This window comes from Ursus arctos, unplaced genomic scaffold (genome assembly GCF_023065955.2).
Source record: "Ursus arctos isolate Adak ecotype North America unplaced genomic scaffold, UrsArc2.0 scaffold_2, whole genome shotgun sequence".
Taxonomy (NCBI): Eukaryota; Metazoa; Chordata; class Mammalia; order Carnivora; family Ursidae; genus Ursus; species Ursus arctos.
In genome coordinates, this window is record NW_026622874.1 from 19,077,651 (window position 1) to 19,097,140 (window position 19,490).

The 19,490-nt window shown below is 34.8% G+C and overlaps 1 protein-coding gene across 3 annotated transcripts in view; it reads left to right on the top strand.

The window, feature by feature from the left end:
• The window catches only part of RALGPS2 (Ral GEF with PH domain and SH3 binding motif 2), a 165,445-nt gene that overhangs the window by 123,814 nt on the left and 22,141 nt on the right, over nucleotides 1-19,490 (top strand). For 2 of the 3 annotated variants that reach the window (XM_026509278.4, XM_057314892.1), the window contains exons 9-15: nucleotides 5,213-5,350; nucleotides 6,345-6,435; nucleotides 10,476-10,543; nucleotides 11,915-12,050; nucleotides 12,840-12,991; nucleotides 16,806-16,860; nucleotides 19,321-19,398. In XM_026509278.4, coding sequence (XP_026365063.1) covers nucleotides 5,213-5,350; nucleotides 6,345-6,435; nucleotides 10,476-10,543; nucleotides 11,915-12,050; nucleotides 12,840-12,991; nucleotides 16,806-16,860; nucleotides 19,321-19,398 — 718 coding nt within the window. The remainder of the gene's footprint in view (nucleotides 1-5,212; nucleotides 5,351-6,344; nucleotides 6,436-10,475; nucleotides 10,544-11,914; nucleotides 12,051-12,839; nucleotides 12,992-16,805; nucleotides 16,861-19,320; nucleotides 19,399-19,490) is intronic. The other variant, XM_026509279.4, reaches the window with a different exon arrangement.

Below are 19,490 nucleotides of genomic sequence, written 5' to 3' on the forward strand. Positions count from 1 at the left end.
AGTAGTTGATGTTTTGAGATTTAAAAGCAAACATAACCCTGGCCTGAAAAAAGAGAGTTCTGACTCCCCGCTGGCTATGCGGATTTGGAAAAGTCTAGAGGGAGAATTAGTAACTGTTCAGTACTAACTGTGCTATTATATTTCATTAAACCCAGAAATGTTGATTAAGTAACTCAATAGCTAATGAAACAAAAATTTAGGCATCTTTACTGATTTGGTACTTCGCTACGAAGTAGTAGAACTGGGGTTTGAATCTAATTCCAAAGCATTATGCCACACTGTCTCTCCTTGGATCCTATAATTACTGATTGCTGCTTCTAGATAAAACTTGGGGGGGCTTCTAATTTCTATATACACCATGTGCTTTCCCCTCCTTGTTGCCTTAGCTTGAACTATTTTTTCTTTCTGATAGGTTCTACCATTATCCCTTTGCCGATCCACGTTCTTTATTTAAAGTCAGCCCCGTTTCTACCTCTTTCGCAGAATCGTTTCTTTAAATTCTGTGATATACATAGGTATACCAGGGTTACAAACTCAAGGGTCTGCAAGGACAAATGCTCACAAGAATCAGGCAGGTAATGTAATAAGTGAAATAAACCAGAAGTAAGATAACAAAGGAAAATAGGAGTTAGGACAAACTGGCATCCTTAAGCAGTGGGATCTGCTCCCATCTCAGCTGTACCTTGTTGTTGCCAGATCTCCCCATTTTTTAGGAAGAGAGAGTCACTTAGATTTTTCCTATGATATTTTCTAGTTTTAAAAACATTGGGACAGATGGAATGCCAGCTTTTAGCCTCTGGTATATGTTGTCTAATACATTACTTGATCATTTAGTGATCTTGTTGTATTCACTAATAGCTTAATCTGGGAAAAAATACGAGATAGTTTCTCCTGAGCTTTTTCACTTGAGTGGTTTTGAACTTTCTAACTTTAATTATTAGTAATATCACTAACCAAGGTAAGAAGTTGGGATGTCAGGTGTTTCGAGACAAATAATGATTAGTTTGGCATTTCAGTTCTAAAGAGAGATTTGGAAAGTCATCAGTAATTAGGTGATGGTTGAGGCTACAGAAATAAGATATTCCAGGGGCGCCTGGGTGGCTCAGTCGTTAAGCATCTGCCTTTGGCTCAGGGCGTGATCCCGGAGTTGTGGGATTGAGCCCCACATCAGGCTCCTCTGCTGGAAGCCTGCTTCTTCCTCTCCCGCTCCCCCTGCTTGTGTTCCCTCTCTCGCTGGCTGTCTCTCTCTGTCACATAAATAAATAAAAATCTTTAAAAAAAAAAAAAGAAGTAAGATATTCCAGAAAAGTACATGCAGAGTGAGATTAATGACAGAACCATGGGAAACACCACCTTCTAGGAGACATGAGGAAAAAGCAGAGTGGAGGGGGTATAGGAGGGAAGCTAGGAAGGCTCAAGCCAATAGAGCGTCAAGGAACAAAGGGAATGATAAAAATACTGCAGAGACACTGATATGCAGCTGGAGGAGACCAAGAGAGATGTTTAAAGATTGAAGAATGAGTAGGTCCCTTATACCTTTGCTGGAATAAGTTTCAGCAGCGAGATACAGATTTCAGACTATACTTTTTTTAAGAGATTTTTATTCATCTATTAGAGAGTGCAGGAGCAGGAGGGGAGGGCGTAGGGAGGGAGAGAAGCAGAAGCAGACTCGCTGCTAAGCAGGGAGCCCAGTGTGGGAGATGTGGCACTCGATCCCAGGACCTGGGGATCATGACCTGAGCTGAAGGCAGGCGCCCAACAGACTGAGCCACCCAGGCGCCCCAGATTTCAGACTATATAGTGGGTTGAAAAGTGGGTAAAATTAAACTGCCATGTGGATTGGTTTCTGCAGTATATTAAGAACTTAGAAATCAATAAGAAGAAGACAACCCAGAGGAAAAAATGGTTAAAAGACATTTCATAGAAATATAAATGCATAACCTCATTACCAATCAAGGAAATGAAAATTAAAACACAATGAGATACTATTTTATACCCACAAGATTGGCAAAAGACAAGAAGACTGGTAAAACCAAGTGTTAGCACAAGTGTGGATCAGTGGAAACTTACATACTATCAGTGGCCATATGAATTGATAAAGCTTTAAAAAACAATGTAAAATTAAACATTAATAAATGCCATATATATAATATGATAGATAAATAGGTAGATAGATAGATATCCTAGGGAAATTCTTGTACATGTGTCCCAGGAAATATAATAAATAAGAATGTCAGTAGCAACGTGGAGGGAGGGAAGAAATAACTTTAAAAGTCTACGTTAATTTATTCTTAATCTGAGGAATCACATCTGCATTTAAGAACACAAATAACTGCTGGAAACAAAATAGTGAGAGACAGCAATCACAGAGAGCCATGTTTTTAAAAATTTAACAAACACCTGTAAAGTACTGTACCTGTGTTTACCAATGTTATGATTGAATTTAATCACACATGTATAAAATATGATTTTTTAAAGCTCAGAAATAAGCAAAAACAAATATATTGTGCAGCAATACAGACATATGTCTTGGGGGGAAAAAAGGGAATAATCTTAAGTTTTGGAATAGTGATTAGTTTCTCTGGACTGGAGGCAGGCAGGGATATGATACAGGGAACGAACAGTATTTCTTAACCTGCGTGGTCATTCACAAGTATTTATGATATTGTTTGATAACCACCAATATTACATGGGTTAGAGTATACTTTTTTAAATGATAAAATCATGATTCTTACACAGATACAAAATGAAAACATGTCAGGGTTTTATTTAAATCACTAAATTTATAAGGGAATCAGGAAGACATTGCAACCATTTCAGGAGGGAATTCAAAGTACCACACATACCAGATAGGCACTAAAGAATGCTAAAATGAATTTACATATAATTGCAAAACGGGTCAATATCCATAGAGCATTAATCAGTTACATTTTATTGGACATAAGCCACTGACATTTTTATGGACAGGAATTTGTATTATTACTAGTTTTCAAAAACTTAGAGTTGCCAAATAGCTCAAAAAGTCCAGAAAGATATACTGGAATAGGACACCTGGTGATCTTTTTTTTTGCCTATTTTAGAGTCCATTGTAATTTTTCCTGATACATGTAAACTTTTATATGTGTCAAATATTTTCATTAAAAAGAGGTGAAGGATAAAATAAGTGAAGGTCCTGGACTCCTCCCTGTTTCTCTTTCAAGGTGTTGGTTATAGGGAGAAGGGCAGGGTTCCTATCTGGAGGAGAGATCAGATTTGAACAAAGGGTTACCTCGATTTTGTTTCTTCAAGAAGGAAGGTGTAAGTGTATGCATTGGCTCCAGGAGAGGATCCCGTGGCGGGTGAGTGACAGTGGAGGCAACAGCAGGTGTTCTAAAGGAGGCTGTAGTAATTACATTCAAAGTCACAGTGTATATTTGGAAAGGAGAAGAGGATTCTTCTTCCTCTGAGATTGAAGGAAAAGCAGCTAAGCTAAAGATTCATTTGAAGTCATTTTAAAAAAGAAGTTGAGAGACTATGGACTCTGAGAAACAAGCTGAGGGCTTCAGAGGGGAGGGGGAGTGGGGGAATGGGATAGGCTGGTGATGGGTAGTAAGGAGGGCACGTATTGCATGGTGCACTGGGTGTTATACGCAACTAATGAATCATGGAACTTTACGTCAAAAACCAGGGATGTACTGTATGATGACTAACATAATATAATAAAAAAATATTATTATAATAAAAAAAAAGAAGTTGAGAGTCTCTAAAGAAAAGGAAGTACTTATGGATGGCCTAAAGAATACCATTAAGATTTCCTGAATGGAAAAGGAACGATTAGGATGAGTAAAAGGATTGCCATGGCAACCTTTTAGGTTGTTTTAAGCACCTGTTGTCAAAACACTGCAGAAGATTTTCATTTTCTTAGAGTGCAAGGTAGAGCAACTGCCTTAAATGAGTTTATAGTCATGAACAGATAAGATATAAATATGAGAGTTTAAACAGATTATAAAGTCGTAACAGTTACCAAGTGAATGGTATTATAGATACTGTGTGAATTGATAACAGCGTGTAGTAGAGAATCTAGAGTACAGGTATATACTCTGTTATTGACAGTTCACGTGGCATTAATATCTGTGGACCTCAGATTCTTCAACTCTAAAAAGAGGGGGTTACACTAGACAGTTTCTAAATTCCTTTCTTGGAATCTGTGAGAAAACTAAAGAACAGTTGACACCGACCTGGATATAAAATATAGCTGAGATGGACAGATGAGTCTCAGAAACAGTCAAGATGAAAGAAATGGCATGAGAAAAAAAAAATAGGGCTTTTGTGGAAGGCAGTGTATGTGATACATCGGTTGTGTTTTTTCTGAGAGTTCATGAACGTGGGGTAATGAGGTAAAATGTAGGAAAGTGTATTTTTCTCTTTAACTGTAGTCTTACACACTTTACATGTGTGACCTTGCATATCTGGAACTGGTAGGTCCAAGTTATTTTGGAGGTTATTTTTGTTGGTGCAGAGAAGCGGGGTCGCGGTGGGGGGAAGAGTTAACTTCAGTTTGTACTCACATGCTCTGTTTCAGAAATCCAACTGTCCATCTTCAGAACAGGGCAATATACAAACACCTCATGTCTAATGCCATGTGAACTGTTACAAAGCTAATAGGGCCGCCTGGCTGGCTCAATCGGTAGAGCACGTGACTCTTGATCTCGGGGCCGTGCGTTTGAGGCCCCACATTGGGTGTAGAGATCATAAATAAGTAAACTTTAAAATGTAAATAAAAACAAAATGGCGGGGCGCCTGGGTGGCTCAGCCATTAAGCATCTGCCTTCTGCTCAGGGCGTGATCCCAGGGTCCTGGGATCGAGCCCCCCATCAGGCTGCCTGCTCTGCTGGAAGCCTGCTTCTTCCTCTCCCACTCCCCCTGCTTGTGTTTCCTCTCTCGCTGGCTGCCTCTGTCAGATAAATAAATAAAATCTTAAAAACAAACAAACAAAATGGCATCATAAGAGAACATTTACAAAACATTATTTACATGTCTGACCCCAAATCCATGGAATTCTAGGCCTCAGTGATTATGATTTAATAAGGCTGTGGTATATTAAATAACAATAAATCCTAAATACAGCATATATTAAAATATAGCTATAAACTAGCTTTTTTTTTCCTCTTCTTCATTTTATCATACTCTTCTAAACTACAAATAAGAAAACACTCATCTCATTTTGTTTCAGGTATCTATTTGTCAGATTTAACGTACATTGATTCAGCATACCCATCAACTGGCAGCATTCTAGAAAATGAGCAGAGATCAAATTTGATGAATAACATCCTTCGAATAATTTCTGATTTACAGCAGTCCTGTGAATATGGTACGTTTCTGGGGGGTAATACTACACCATTGTGCTGTGATGCTGTTGATTCATTTACCTGAATTGATGGCCATTTTTCGCACAGCAGGGAACATCATCCTATTATAAAGGAAAATAATGAATTGTTTAATATTTAGCATCCTGTTTGAGATCTTGCTTTTAAGGAATTAAAGTATGTCATATTTAAATTTTTCCGTTTTATCTTTTGCTCTTTTGTAGCAACTTTGCTAACATAATTTATAAAATTATTTTCTGTTATCTTCATCTCATTTGATATCCCTGATCTATTATGTAAATAGTTCTTATATTTTTCAGTTAGGGAAGGAGCTAAGACCTATGATCCTTGTAACAACTGACTAGCTTTCTTGAGTTCATTATTGAATAAATAACCAGTTTTTTGTTCAAGAGGTATTTTATGAAAACACATTTGTAGAAAGTGCTTACACATGCCCAGATGATAAGAAAAAGAGTTGTATTTTTTTTTAATGTTTTATAATGTTGGAATGCTTTCAGTTTGATAGGGAATAAGGAGACCCTTATTGGTATATACTTTTAAAATATTAAACTGAGTTTACATTATCCAATTTATTTAAAATAGATTTGTCTTAAAGCTATTTTATGTGTGTGTATACTTTTAAGAAAACCTTAAAAACTTCCTAAAAGTGTATGTGGGGGAGGAAATTTATCAAATATGTAGGATTTTGTAAATGGAGCTGTTAGATTTTTTTTTTATATATGATCTAAAGACAAACCAGAGTATGTTTGGTGTTTTGTTTTGTTTTTTTTAATCTCTACAAACAGCATGCAACTGTAATTTTTTAAATTACCATCACTTTTACATTAAATAAAATCTACGTCAATAATGTCCTTCTAGAGTTAAATTTTGGTGCCATGCAGCCTTAATTTTTCTTTAAGTATATTTTTCTCAGATGAACTTTTAAAATTTTGGCTAAGATCTACTTTGTCAGATAATTATTTACCACATTTTGCCTAGATATTCCCATGTTGCCTCACGTCCAAAAATACCTGAACTCTGTTCAGTATATAGAAGAACTACAGAAGTTTGTGGAAGATGATAACTACAAGTAGGTTGGATCTTGAAAAGTGGTTTGTTTAACTTTGTCCTGTCTTCTACCCTTTCGTCCCCATGTGTTTAAACATCTGAATTTTACATCGTATCATGCAAATGCCTAATCCAGGTATTATATGTTTACAGTGGTAAAAGTATTGATATGTATTTCTTTTTATTTTTTGTGTATTTCTGTTTAATCACTTGATAATGATTGAGACAATATACAAATACTTCATCTGTTCTTTTGTTTAAAAGTATTTCACTTTTCTCAAGTTGTTGAGAGCTGATGTTTGATAGTTCCGGTATAAATGTCTTCTTTTCTTTATATTCAAGCATTGAATCTCTATGGAAATTTATCTTATAATAGATTGAGAAGTTAATGAAACCACCTATAAATAGGAAAATTACTCCTTTTGCAATGGTAATTTTTGACACATCTTTGAATTTGTTTTTAATTGTTTTTATGGATTGAGAGAATATTGAACCTTCTTACCTCTGGGGTAGAGACGTGTGTCCAGCACCACACTTACCCTTTTCTCTATGATAGCAAGTCCTTTATTAAAGATTTTAAAAATCACTTTAAATTTAAAAAAAATTTTTTAAAATCACTTTTAAAATATAGCTGCCATTTCCTTCTTCTTAACATCTACAGTTCTGCCCAAGGTGGGAAGGATTTTTAAGTTTTAACCATTTTTATTTTCAGTGGTATACTGTACATCTTAACTGCCAGGGTTTTTTCCCAAAAGTTGGAAGGATAAAGAGCTTATTTCTCTTGAGGCTTCTGATGCTTCTTGTGACTTCATTTGTTAATTTCAAATAAAAAAATTTTTGCTTAGCTTTATTATGCCAGTTATTCCCAAGCTTTTAAATCTAACTGTGTACTTTCACAAATATTTTTTTCCAATAAAAGGTCATACTTATACATACTTACTTTAAAAACTTATCAAAGTGAGAGACTAGGTAATTTTTCATTATTAATACAGTATATAAAAATTTTCTTATATGATAGTGATCATCAACTTTCTTCCATTAAGTTTCAATAGTTTTTGAAGAATAAAGCTAATACCAACAAAAGGCTAGAAATTCTGGAAAATAACTACGAATAACTTTTCTTCAAAGATTAAAGCTGTAGATAATATATATTTAAATGTATCTAAAATTTTATTAATGTTTAAAAACACCGTTATTGGGGCACCTAGGTGGCTCAGTCAGTTAACACGTCTGCCTTCAGCTCAGGTCATAATCCCAGGGTCCTGGGATCGAGCCCTGCATGGGGCTCCTTGCTCAGCGGGGAGTCTGCTTCTCCCTCTCCCTCGGCCTCTCCCTGCTTGTGTGCGCTCTCTCCTCTCTCTGTCAAATAAATAAAAATCTTTTTAAAACATTAAAAATAAAAACAACCTTATTGCCATCTTTTTCCCCACACCATAATATTGCCACTTTATAGTTCTGTATCAATTTTTATTTTATAAGAGGTTGTTACATAGTAGTTCATTTGAAAATATATGAGGGCAGTGGATCAGCTTTTCAAGGCTGCAGTGTTTTCATAAATCTGTTGTTGCCCTAGGTTATGAGCTTGTTGAGTTTGATGGTCTGTATTTTACATTTACCACTGTCTTCCATCTTCGCTCTAATCACTGACATAGCACAAAACTCTCATGTTTTGTCTAGTGAGGTACAAAAGATTATCTTAAAACTCAAAATATGATTCATTAATTGTTAAAAATTTCTGTATTTGGCTCTAACTTGTTGGATTTAAAAGAAGTTAAACTATTCAGTAGGAGTGACGCCTAAGAAACTGTTGCATAGTTATAGAGCATGGTAAATTTTTATTGACTGTCGTGAAAGTAAAAGTGTTTATTTAAGCAAATTTTTACTTTGTTAAAATGAGATAGCAGCTAATTAAGCCATTAAGTAGTTTTAACTGTCTGTAAACTGATGTAAGATACCTTCGTTTTTGCAGGAAAGCTGATGCTGTTGTACTGATTTTTGTTTTCATGAGTAGCTAGAACCAGAATAGCCTTCCCATTATATTCATTTTAACAAATAGTTATTAAGCTTTTGCCATAGGTGAGTTATCGTGCCAGTTGCCAGGATTACAAAAACAAAATCTTGTTCTTGCCCTTAAGTCTCATACAAAACACACCCACAAAACAGATGATGACAAAGCAGTTCAAGCATTACTGCGATATACGAGCTATGCCCAGGATGCTGTGGGAACGTAGATCCGGGGGAGACAGTTTACTCAGCTTTAAGTGGGAAAAATGAGGAAAAAAGAAACATGAACAGCTTCAGGAAACAGTGTAACCTGAAGCTTATTAATCTTAACAGATATCTCCACAGAAAGAGGGAGGAAAAGGGCTCCAGGGGATGGAATGATGAAAGGATTCGGGTGGGAAACAGTTTTGCTTGGGGGAACACTAAGTCCCTTGGCGGTATTGGGGGCATCAGGTGGGCAACTGAAGGAGACAGTTTTTTAAAGATGCAGTTGTGTTGGATGAACCTACTAATTCACTGTGCTGAAAACCAGCATTTTAAGATAAGAGCTGTTAAAGCGATTAGAACAAATGGTTTCATGACGAGCGAGATTAAAATAAAAAAACGACACCTTTTGTTTATCTAAGGCCTCTGTTTTTGGCAACTTCCTCTATATAGGCAACCAGTATGTATGGTTTTTAATCAGGATGAAAATTTGTCACAGTTCTTCATTTTAATACTGAGCGTAATCCCTTTTCTCAGGGACCCAGCATCACTGTTACTGTGTGGTGTTTTGATGATGTCCTAGGCAGCTGACCTCTGACTTCACTGCTGTGCTTTAAGATGCTTCTGCTTTTTATACCGCTCACGACAGTGTGGTTCACCTGTAGCTTCCCTTCTGTTGCAGTTCTGCGTTAGGAAATTGGAGTTCTTTTGTTTACTTCTGTGTCCTCCACGTACTAAACTGTAAGCTTCAGAAGGGTAGGGAGACCACGTCTGCCTTAGTCTCTGTCTTATTCCAATGCAGAGCACAGTGCCCGGCACAAAACACGTGTTCAGTAACTCCTTATCAAATGAGTGAATTCAGTTTAGTCTGTAGCCCAAACAATTAAAGTAAACTGCTCTGTAGAAAGAAAAAGAGCAGAGAGTTCTGGTTAATCATACATCTGTTCAGTACTGAATTTTATATTGTCAAATAATTGGAATATAATTGTATTATATATATTTCTCTGTGAGGTTATCAAGGAAATAATAAGTTAAGAACCTGTAATAGATTTATCATGATGAATAGCACTTGTATTGTGCAATTTCATTAAAAAACTCCCAATTGGTAGAATGCTTTTTTAAAAAAGTACTAATATGTAGACAAATACTTAGTAATAATAGGCTTTGTGGACTATACCAAAGTATTTTCTACAACTGCTTTATTATCCTATTTCCTGAAATAGTTTCTTCTGATAGGAGTCATACTCTCTTTTTGCTGTGGAACTCAAAACTGAATATATTATCCTAAATGGAACATAAGTACCAGCTAATAAACTTTGACTTAGGGATTTACCAAGAATTTCACAAACAACTTTTTTATTATTGAAGGTCCTTTAAGAAGTTGAATTATTTTGGGGATGTTTCGGAAATTTTCAGTGCTGCAGAAGCCATTTGTCCATCCAGTAAAAATTCTAGAAGTAATTTGTGTAATACATTTAGTAATATACATGAAAATTCTTGAATTTAAATGTCAGGTATCAGTATAACCTCAAGTTAAAATCACTTTTTAGTCATTCATCAAATGTCTTTAAATGTGTTGAACCATTTGGCAACATTGGATAGTTTGGGGAGACTTTTCTGTTTTTAAATATTACTTTTTAATGTTTTTTCCCTCCCTAATATTTCCTAGAATAACCGTAAAATATGCTTTATATGAAAGAGATAAGAGATTTACTATTATTATTGTTCTTGAAGAAAAATATATAGCTGAGATTATTTTATTAAAATGTTTAATTTTTTTCTGAGGAAATACATAATTTTAATATTGTCAAATGTTGATCATTTTTTTGTGTTTTGTTTCTTTTTAAAATTCAGGCTTTCATTAAAGATAGAGCCAGGGACAAGCACACCACGCTCTGCTGCTTCGAGAGAAGATTTAGTAGGTTAGTGCATAGTTTTTTCTGATTACTGAATAATAAATCAGATAACCTAATAAGAAAGAATAAATACTTAGCACATTTTATAATACATGCAAACATTTATTTTTGGTATTAAAATATATCACCTCTTCGGGTTTTTTAATTAAATTGTTACTTGGAGTTTGTAGTAATGTACAAACAAACTAATCAAGGAAAATAGGTACAACAAACAGGAAAAAAATAGGTGAGTGTTTATGAGTATCTGAATATCTGTTCTTTTTTAATTAAGAATACACTGTCCGGGGGCACCTGGGTGGCTCAAGTCTGTTAAGCATCTGCCTTCGGCTCAGGTCATGATCCCGGGGTCCTGGGATAGAGCCCTGCATCAGGCTCCCTGCTTAGTGGGGAGTCTGTTTCTCCCTCTACCCCCTGCCCCTGCTTGTGATCTCTCTTTCTCACTCTCTCTCAAAAAAATAAATAAAATCTTAAAAAAAAAAAAAAAAAAAGGAAAAAAAGAATATACTGTCATGGTCAATAAAGGTTGATTACATTAAAATTTTCTGTGGTCTGAGTGGAAAATTTTACAATTTGAATAATTATGGAAATCAGTTTTAGTAATGTTTTAGAAATTTCACTCTAATAAACTGGGCCAAGCACTGAAAATAACAAAAAATAGTCACAGTCCCATAATTTACCTGTTGCATTATGATGGGGATAATATCTGTATACCACACATAATTAAAAATATAAAATTGAAGAGAATTGTTCATTATTTAAGAAATTATTAATAAGTACCTTTTAAAAAATTTCAGATGCAGACTTTGGCACTAAGCTTCATAATAATGCATACCCTATAAGTATTTGGAGGGCCATCCAATAGGATATGGAGGAAGCAAGGGGACAAGCCATGACGATATCTAGGGGGAGAGTAGTATAAGCAGTGGAAAACATGGCAGTCTGAATCTCCTAATTTTGCTTTTGTTTTCATTGTTAAAGTGATATTTTACAAATCCATGTACTTTTCAAGTTCTGGTTTTTTAACTCCCATAAGTCTGAACAGTGTCAAAATAGATTGAAATTCCATCTTGAATGCTTGACCAGCCCTACATGCTCTTTCTCCAAGAAGAAGCTGAAACCAAGAGAGAGAAGCAATGTGTAAAATTAAATGAGCACTGAACTGGGACTCTTCTGAGTGATTGGTCCAGGCTTTATCTGCGATGTGATATCCTGAGCCCATCTCTTCTATTTTAATGTTCAGTGAATTAAATAGAATTAACAATATTATTATCTTAAAATTTAAACCACGTCTTATATTTTCTATCAAGGGATTAAAAAGAAAACAATCTTTTGAAACCATTTAAAAATTTCTCTCTCTCTTTTGCATTTAACCCCTAGGTCCTGAAGTTGGAGCATCTCCACAAAGTGGAAGAAAGAGCATGGCAGCTGAAGGAGCCCTGCTACCACAGACACCGCCGTCCCCTCGGAACCTGATTCCACATGGACATAGGAAGTGCCATAGCTTGGGTTATAAGTCAGCATTTTTCATTTTCTCTTTCAACTTTTTAAGTTGTTGCCAGTTGGATGTATTCTCTATATATTTTATTAGTTAAACATACTTTTGTTCATACAACAGTAGTTTTTTCCTGATTCTGTAAAATACCTTGTTTGCCTAGAAGCATTTAGTTATTCCTTTACCTTAATTTGGAAATAAGCTTCTCCCAACAGTGCCTACATCCGGGGGATATAAATGAATTATATTACAGAGTGTCATCATAAATAAAATCAGGAAAGCAATATCCCACTTTCCTTTTAAATTACAACTTTTAGATCAAAACAGTCATTGTTTGTCTTAATCAAAATAAGTCACCATAAATAAAGGTCTATAAAAATTACTCCTTTTATTCCTAAATATAATAAAAAGGAAACTGATTTTTTGTTTAACATCTTACCTTGCAAGATTGTTTACTCAAAATGGGGCCCATAGTTCATCTTTGCCATGATTTTTGTGAAAATTTAATAGCTATTTTCCAAAAGTGAATGCGAAACAATTTCTTAATAAACCTGAGACTCAAGATGAAATTAAAATATTATCTCTTACAGAAGATACAGCTTGGCCTGGTTTCCTAAAATATTTTCCCTAAACTGTTAATTTGAGGCTTTTATGGTAAAATCTGCGTGTTTATTAGTATAAGAGTTCAGAAGTCAGTTCAGGATAGCAGATAAATCTTCTATATCTTGAATCTTTATGTAAGAGTATCTTTTATATCCTGAATTACCAACAATAATAAAAGATATGAAAAATATTTCTCTTTGTTTCCAGTTTCATTCATAAAATGAACACAGCAGAGTTTAAGAGTGCAACGTTCCCAAATGCAGGGCCAAGACATCTGTTAGATGATAGCGTCATGGAGCCCCATGCACCATCTCGAGGCCAAGCTGAAAGTTCTACTCTCTCTAGTGGAATATCAATAGGTGAGAAATACTTCTCTGAAAGGATTTGATTTATAAAAATGAGATTTTTAATAAAACTCAGCTGGGAAAAAAGTCATTAATGCTAATATACATAGAGAAAACTTGATAAAAGCAAAATAGCAATTAGATATAGGATCATCTTACTTGTAGCTATTGAAGTTAGTAAATCATGGTGCTTTAAAAACTGCTGGATGTTTTTGACTCCAAAAGGGGAGGCATTTGAGAAATGGTGGGAAAAGAAGGTAGACTGGTTGAATTGGTTACTTCATACAGTTTGGTTGTAGGAATGAGGGAAGGGGTAGAGTTGGTATACTCCCAAGTTTTTGGATTAAGCAGCTAGTTAGATGATGTATTACCATAAATTAAGAGAAGACCAGAAGAGCAAGCATTTGTAGGTGGTGAGGTGTGTGTGAAGGATGACTGGGTTTGAGGAGTTAGGAACCCTGTTTTGGACATGTTTGGTCCACATGGAGTTGTCAGGTAACTGAATATATGACTCGAGCTCAGTTGGTTCAGGTTAGGTCTGTAGATATTGAGTATATGAGTTAGTATAGTTAGCATAGTATTTCAACCCATGGGATTGGTCACCAAGGGAGAGAGTGTAAATAAATAAGAGAAGACATGCTAACATTTAGAGGTCTGATTAAATTATTTAAAATTTTTTTTAAAAGATTTATTTATTTTAGAGAGAGCACGAGCAGGAGGGGCAAAGGGAGGAGAGAGAATCTCAGGGAGACTCCATGCTGAGCACGGAGCCTCACACGGGCTCGATCTCATGACCATGAGATCACGACCTGAGCTGAAACCAAGAGTTGGCTACTTACCCTACTGCGCCACCTAGGTGCCCCTAGTATTTTTTTTTAAAGATGAACTATCAAAGGAAATATGAAGGAGGGATCGGTGAAATAGGAATAAAAATCAGGGTGTGGTATCACAAAAGCCCAGTAGAGGAAGTATCTCCAGGAGGAGGGAAGTATTTAATGTATCACTATCAAATGCAAGAAAAAGAAAAGATGAGAATGGGAATTGATCAGTGCATTAGGCAAGATAGAAGTCATCGGTGATCCTGATGAGAGTTGCTTCATAGAATAGTGGAGTCAGAGCCCTGATGGGAGTGGATTGGAGAATGAGCGGCTGGGAAAAAGAGATGAAGGGGACCAGAAAATCGGGACCATACTGGAAAGGGGTGTGAGGTGGTGAGGAAGATTTGTTTTTACTTCCTAAACTTCTTTAGTTTCTGAATCTTTTAGATGAGCATTATTTCTTTTGGTTATTAGAAAAACCTTCCTATAATATTTTTTTATTTTTAAAAAGGAATAAAGGAGGAAAATATCTTCCTCTCTGATTAAGTGCCAGGTTGCTCAAGCCTGTTATTGTTAATAGGATCATCTCAATATTGATGAATAGTAATGGAAAGAAATCCAAGAAGGAGTTCATTTTCTTAAATGTATTGAATTCCTTAACCCTTGAGAGTTCCAGACCTTGTAAACAAAATTGATTTAGAGCTTTCCAACAACATTGAGCAGTTTTTTAATTCCAAAGTTCCCTTTTGATAAATGCAAATGATTAAATGATGACAAAATTCACAAAATAGAAGACAAGTTGGCCACCTCAAATACCTCCTCATTAATGCTAAAGCTGTCATTATGCAAATATCAACCTCAACCTGAAAAATAATACACAGAGTAATTTTGCAAAAGAGAAAGAACTTTTTTCCCATTAAAAATTTGTTACACTATGAAATCTGGCATGCCACTTAAACCAAAAAATAATAATTTTTTAAATTACAGCTCTCAGGGGCACCTGGGTGGCACAACGGTTAAGCGTCTGCCTTCGGCTCAGGGCGTGATCCCGGCGTTATGGGATCGAGCCCCACATCAGGCTCTTCCGCTATGAGCCTGCTTCTTCCTCTCCCACTCCCCCTGCTTGTGTTCCCTCTCTCGCTGGCTGTCTCTATCTCTGTCGAATAAATAAATAAAATCTTTAAAAAAAAAAAAACAAAAAAAAAAATAAAATAAAATAAAAAATAAAATAAAAAAAATAAATAAATTACAGCTCTCAGTTAAGTATATATAATATTTGACTTTTCCCCATCATAAATTTTATATTGGTAATTCTTTAGTTTATCTGTGGCTTTTACTTTCCACTGATGTTCTTTTGGTTATCACAAGATAGTTACTTATCTCATTATTTCATTCAGTTACAGTTAGTGCTCAGTTTGGAGGCCTTTCTTTTAGAACAGGAAAAGACAATTTTAGGGACGCCTGGCTGACTTGGTTGGTAGAATGTGCAACTCTTGATCTTGTGGTTGTGAGTTTGAGCCCCACATTGGGTGTAGAGATTACTTAAAAATAAAAAATCTCTAAAAAAAAAAAAAAAAAAGGAAGAGACTTTTAATTTTTGCCTTTGTATTTATTTTTTATTTATTCTAAGGCTGTTAAGTGCGTAAACAATAAAGCTTGTTACATCCTTGTTTGCAAATTAGAACGTTAGACATAGACATTACCTTGCATGGTTTTTGTTTTAAAGCTACATATTCTAGAAAGTAAATTTATAACCATAAATGGTAGATGTTACATACACAGAATTTATAATCACAAAAGGGTTTTTTCCTTAGCTGTAACTTTAATATACAATATTAGTCTATACCATGGAGATTTGAGGAAGGTACTCCAGAGAAATTAACCAGTGCTTGGGACAGTGGCCTCTAACATTTTCTAATGTGGTACAGGCGTCTTAGATAACCTAAAGTGGTCTTGCCTAGCTAAGAGAAGCATATCCACTCTGAGTTTCATTCTTCTAGAAAAACTTATATTTTCTACAAATAAATCATACTAATTATGGTTGAATTTTCGGTCTTTACCACATAATGCTACAAATCAAAAGATAATCTCCAAGACCCTACCACCACCAACAGAATACTTCAGTTTCTTATCTGAACCACACAGTTCTTCAGTTACTGTTCTTCGGTTCTTCCAAGGCTAGCATATATAGTGAGGGCCACTCTAAATAGATAGACAAGGTATTAATTAATCACATACAATGTGACCTTTTAGCATTGGAGTTTGTGTCTCTTAAGGAACACTGGTGTGAAAGTCTCATAGTTCAACCTGGTATATAAGGGACAGAGTAATCATCAGTTTTGTTGAGAGCCAGAATTATCTTTAAAATAACTTTTAAATCAGTGTAAGCTGATTTGGACTCTCCAGATTTATTCCCCTCAGCTTTTTCTTTAGCTAACTTAAAACTTTATATTTTAACTGCTATTCTAGCTAAAGAGAAAGTTTTTAGATTGTTACAGCACCATTTCTTTTTTCAATTTAGGGATTCCATCCTCTTCTACCTTGCCTCTGAAGGCAAAAATTAAATTTCATTAAGCTTTTTATCCTTAGGGTAATAAAAGGTTTTGAAAGGAATAAAAAGGAAAGAAGTATAGCACGAATCTCTAAGAATTTCACAATTATATTGGTCTTAAGTTTTGACAAAATTTTGAAATTTTGAAAAATTTTGTGTTTATGTACATTCTCTGATGGTAGAAAATTGTTTATTAACATAATGAATCTGAGCTATAAGTAACCCTACAAAAATGTTTTATGCTATTTTGTTATTTTGGGTAGTCTTGTCAACGAGATTCCAGCATATTGCAGTATGAGCCTAGCAGCATTAATACTAGAATGAAGAGTTAATATGTGGATGTTGACCCACAAATAACATGACTGTCATTTTATAAGTACAATTAAAGAATTTATTTTTAAAATATGAAATTTAAACTGTAATTCTGATGTTTAAAAAACAGAATAACTTTTGATTTTAGGTAGCAGTGATGGTTCTGAACTAAGTGAAGAGACCTCATGGCCTGCTTTTGAAAGGTAAGAAGAATTGTTCATTTGAACAGCTTCAAGCTTAGTTTGTCTTCCTTAAAAGGTAGTGATCATATGCATGTTAACAGATAATATTTGTTATAGATCTGTAAGGGTCTACGTATAAGCTTCCAACTGGCGGCAGAAATTAGAAGTTGATACTTAAGTCTTAGCCAAAAAATATATGTTTATTTGGTGACTTGACACATATTTGAATTTTAGTACCTTTAAAATTATAAATTATAAAATATAAAAGTCGTAGTCAACTTGCCTACTTACGTGTTTAAAATTGTTTCCTTAAATTCTAGTTCATTTAAGTAGTTTTAAGGCATTTAGTAGCATGGTCTACTTCATTCTCTGCTACCTTGTCAAGGGCAAACTGACTCAGTAAATTTTAAATTATAAGTAAAGCAGCTTGACGTTTGAATTTAAATTGACATTAACTCAGAGTTTATACAGAGTGCACAGATTTATACTGAAATTCTTTAAGTCATGCTCCCTTCTCCTTTCTTTATTATTAAACTTCAGAAGTTGTCATCTGCCTACAGCAAATACCATGCTGCATTGATCTTCGAATGTAAGATCTCTTTAAAAATGTAACCAAACAATGCAAATAATTTATTTACTAAACATCCATTAAGACTTTTATATTGTCTTTGACCATTTCAGTTCTTCCATTTTCATATTTACAGGATGCTTGACCCTTGCCAAAATAATTGCTCCCTTTTGTATATAAACTGAGCAACGTAAGTTTCTAAGCCACAGAGTGTCATTTAGGTTGACTTTTCAGTGCCATATTAAAATTGATGGAGTTGAAAATATTTCCCTAACTCCATACCAGTCACTTTTTTAGTAGGAAACAATTTTATTAACTATATGCAAATGATATTGGAATTGGTTAATTTCATGCTGTTTAATTGGAATATTATATTCTTGTTCTTAATGAAACTTCATGAAGATTTCTCTGCGTTATGTGATTAAGATTTTATTTGTAAACCCAGCATTCAAAGTCTTGCGCCTTTCTGCTCTCGTTATCAGTGTTCCCAAGTCTTATTCTTTGTTTTCGGGGGGCCTTAACAACTAAAACAAGTTGCATACTATTTCTCTTCCAACATTTACATTCAGTCTCTTTATTAGGGTTTGCCTGAAACAAGAAAAACACAAGTTGCCTCTTGCATACTATCTGTACAAGTGATTCTAGTTCTTTCCCTCCAGAAAGAGCATCATATGTTGATTATAGAGTGTATTGTAATCTTTAGATTAAAAACATTGATGAAAAAAATTGTTTCTCAGTTTGCATGAGTTATAAGTGAGTAACCAGGATGGAATTGTGTTCAGTAATCTGTCCTCATCCCTGCAGGTTACTTTTGAAGACAGGATTTCTTCAGTATATGTGTTACCCTCACATCTCAAAACAATATATTTCTTTTACGACAAGTGTTTTGCTTTGCAAACATTTGCAGCTAAAAAAAATCTGTACTTGTGCCAAGTTTAAATCTGTGGCTCTTGGAATATTTTGAGAGCAAATTAATGCTTCCCAACAAGATTCAGACATGGAATAATAAAATGTAAATAAAGAACTAGGATTTTTAAAATACTGCTTGTAGATAGTGAATTTGAAAATAGTTCTCTGAATGTTAAACATATCACTCTCTGTTCTTATTTCCTCCAGAGACATCAAATATGTTGCTGCTTAAGTTGCTAAAATAATGCTTTTTACTTTAAATAACATTTATCAACAGTGCTACCTTTGGCTTTTCCCAGGCAAAGAAGTGTTGGTGTTTCTGTGCGTGTGTGTGTGTGTGTGTGTGTGTGTGTGTGTGTGTATTTCCTTTGTTAAGTATCACATGCCATTTTGGATAAATATTATCTCAGACCATTGTTATCATTTATTGGCTTTATCATTTATTTCAGTTGATGTGGAAATAAAATAATGCCCTTATTACTCAGCTTGTCTCTTTTATTAGTTTTCTTGGATTTAATGTAAAGGATAGAGAGGAAGATGTAGGCGTTTAGGCCACATTAATTTTACGTTTACAGCCCACATTGCTTTTAGGTGTCTTCATAGGGACATATAATAAAAATGAGTTATTTATATAAATCCAGATACCATTTTTAAACTGAAATCCAAGAACTGGAATAGAAACAAAAGGATTTTTGAAGTATTTTCCAGGTTTTGATAGTACTAGTTATAAATAACTCTTTAATTATTTCAGCAGATTGTGAAAGCAAATGTATATAAAATGTACGGTATATACTAACACCTGTATTTCTAGAGTCAATAGTAGAAGAAAACATCTTTTTATAAATCTGTGCTGCATGCTTTAAAAAAAGAGGAGCAACCACATACTATCCTTTTGTAGGATTTAGAAAGCTGTATTGCAGGAAGAAATTATCATATTGTTCTAGGTATTGATTGTGTGAATAAAAGCGTGTGTAATATATACGATTTATAATGGAATCCAACAGGAACAGATTATACCATTCTCTCGGCCCGGTGACACGAGTGGCACGAAATGGCTATCGAAGCCACATGAAGGCCAGCAGGTACAATACCCCTGCATTCAGGGGTCACAGAACTCCCCTCTGGTGTTGGTGATTGGCTAAATGGGTGTGATGTCACAGTATCTCTGTTCTTT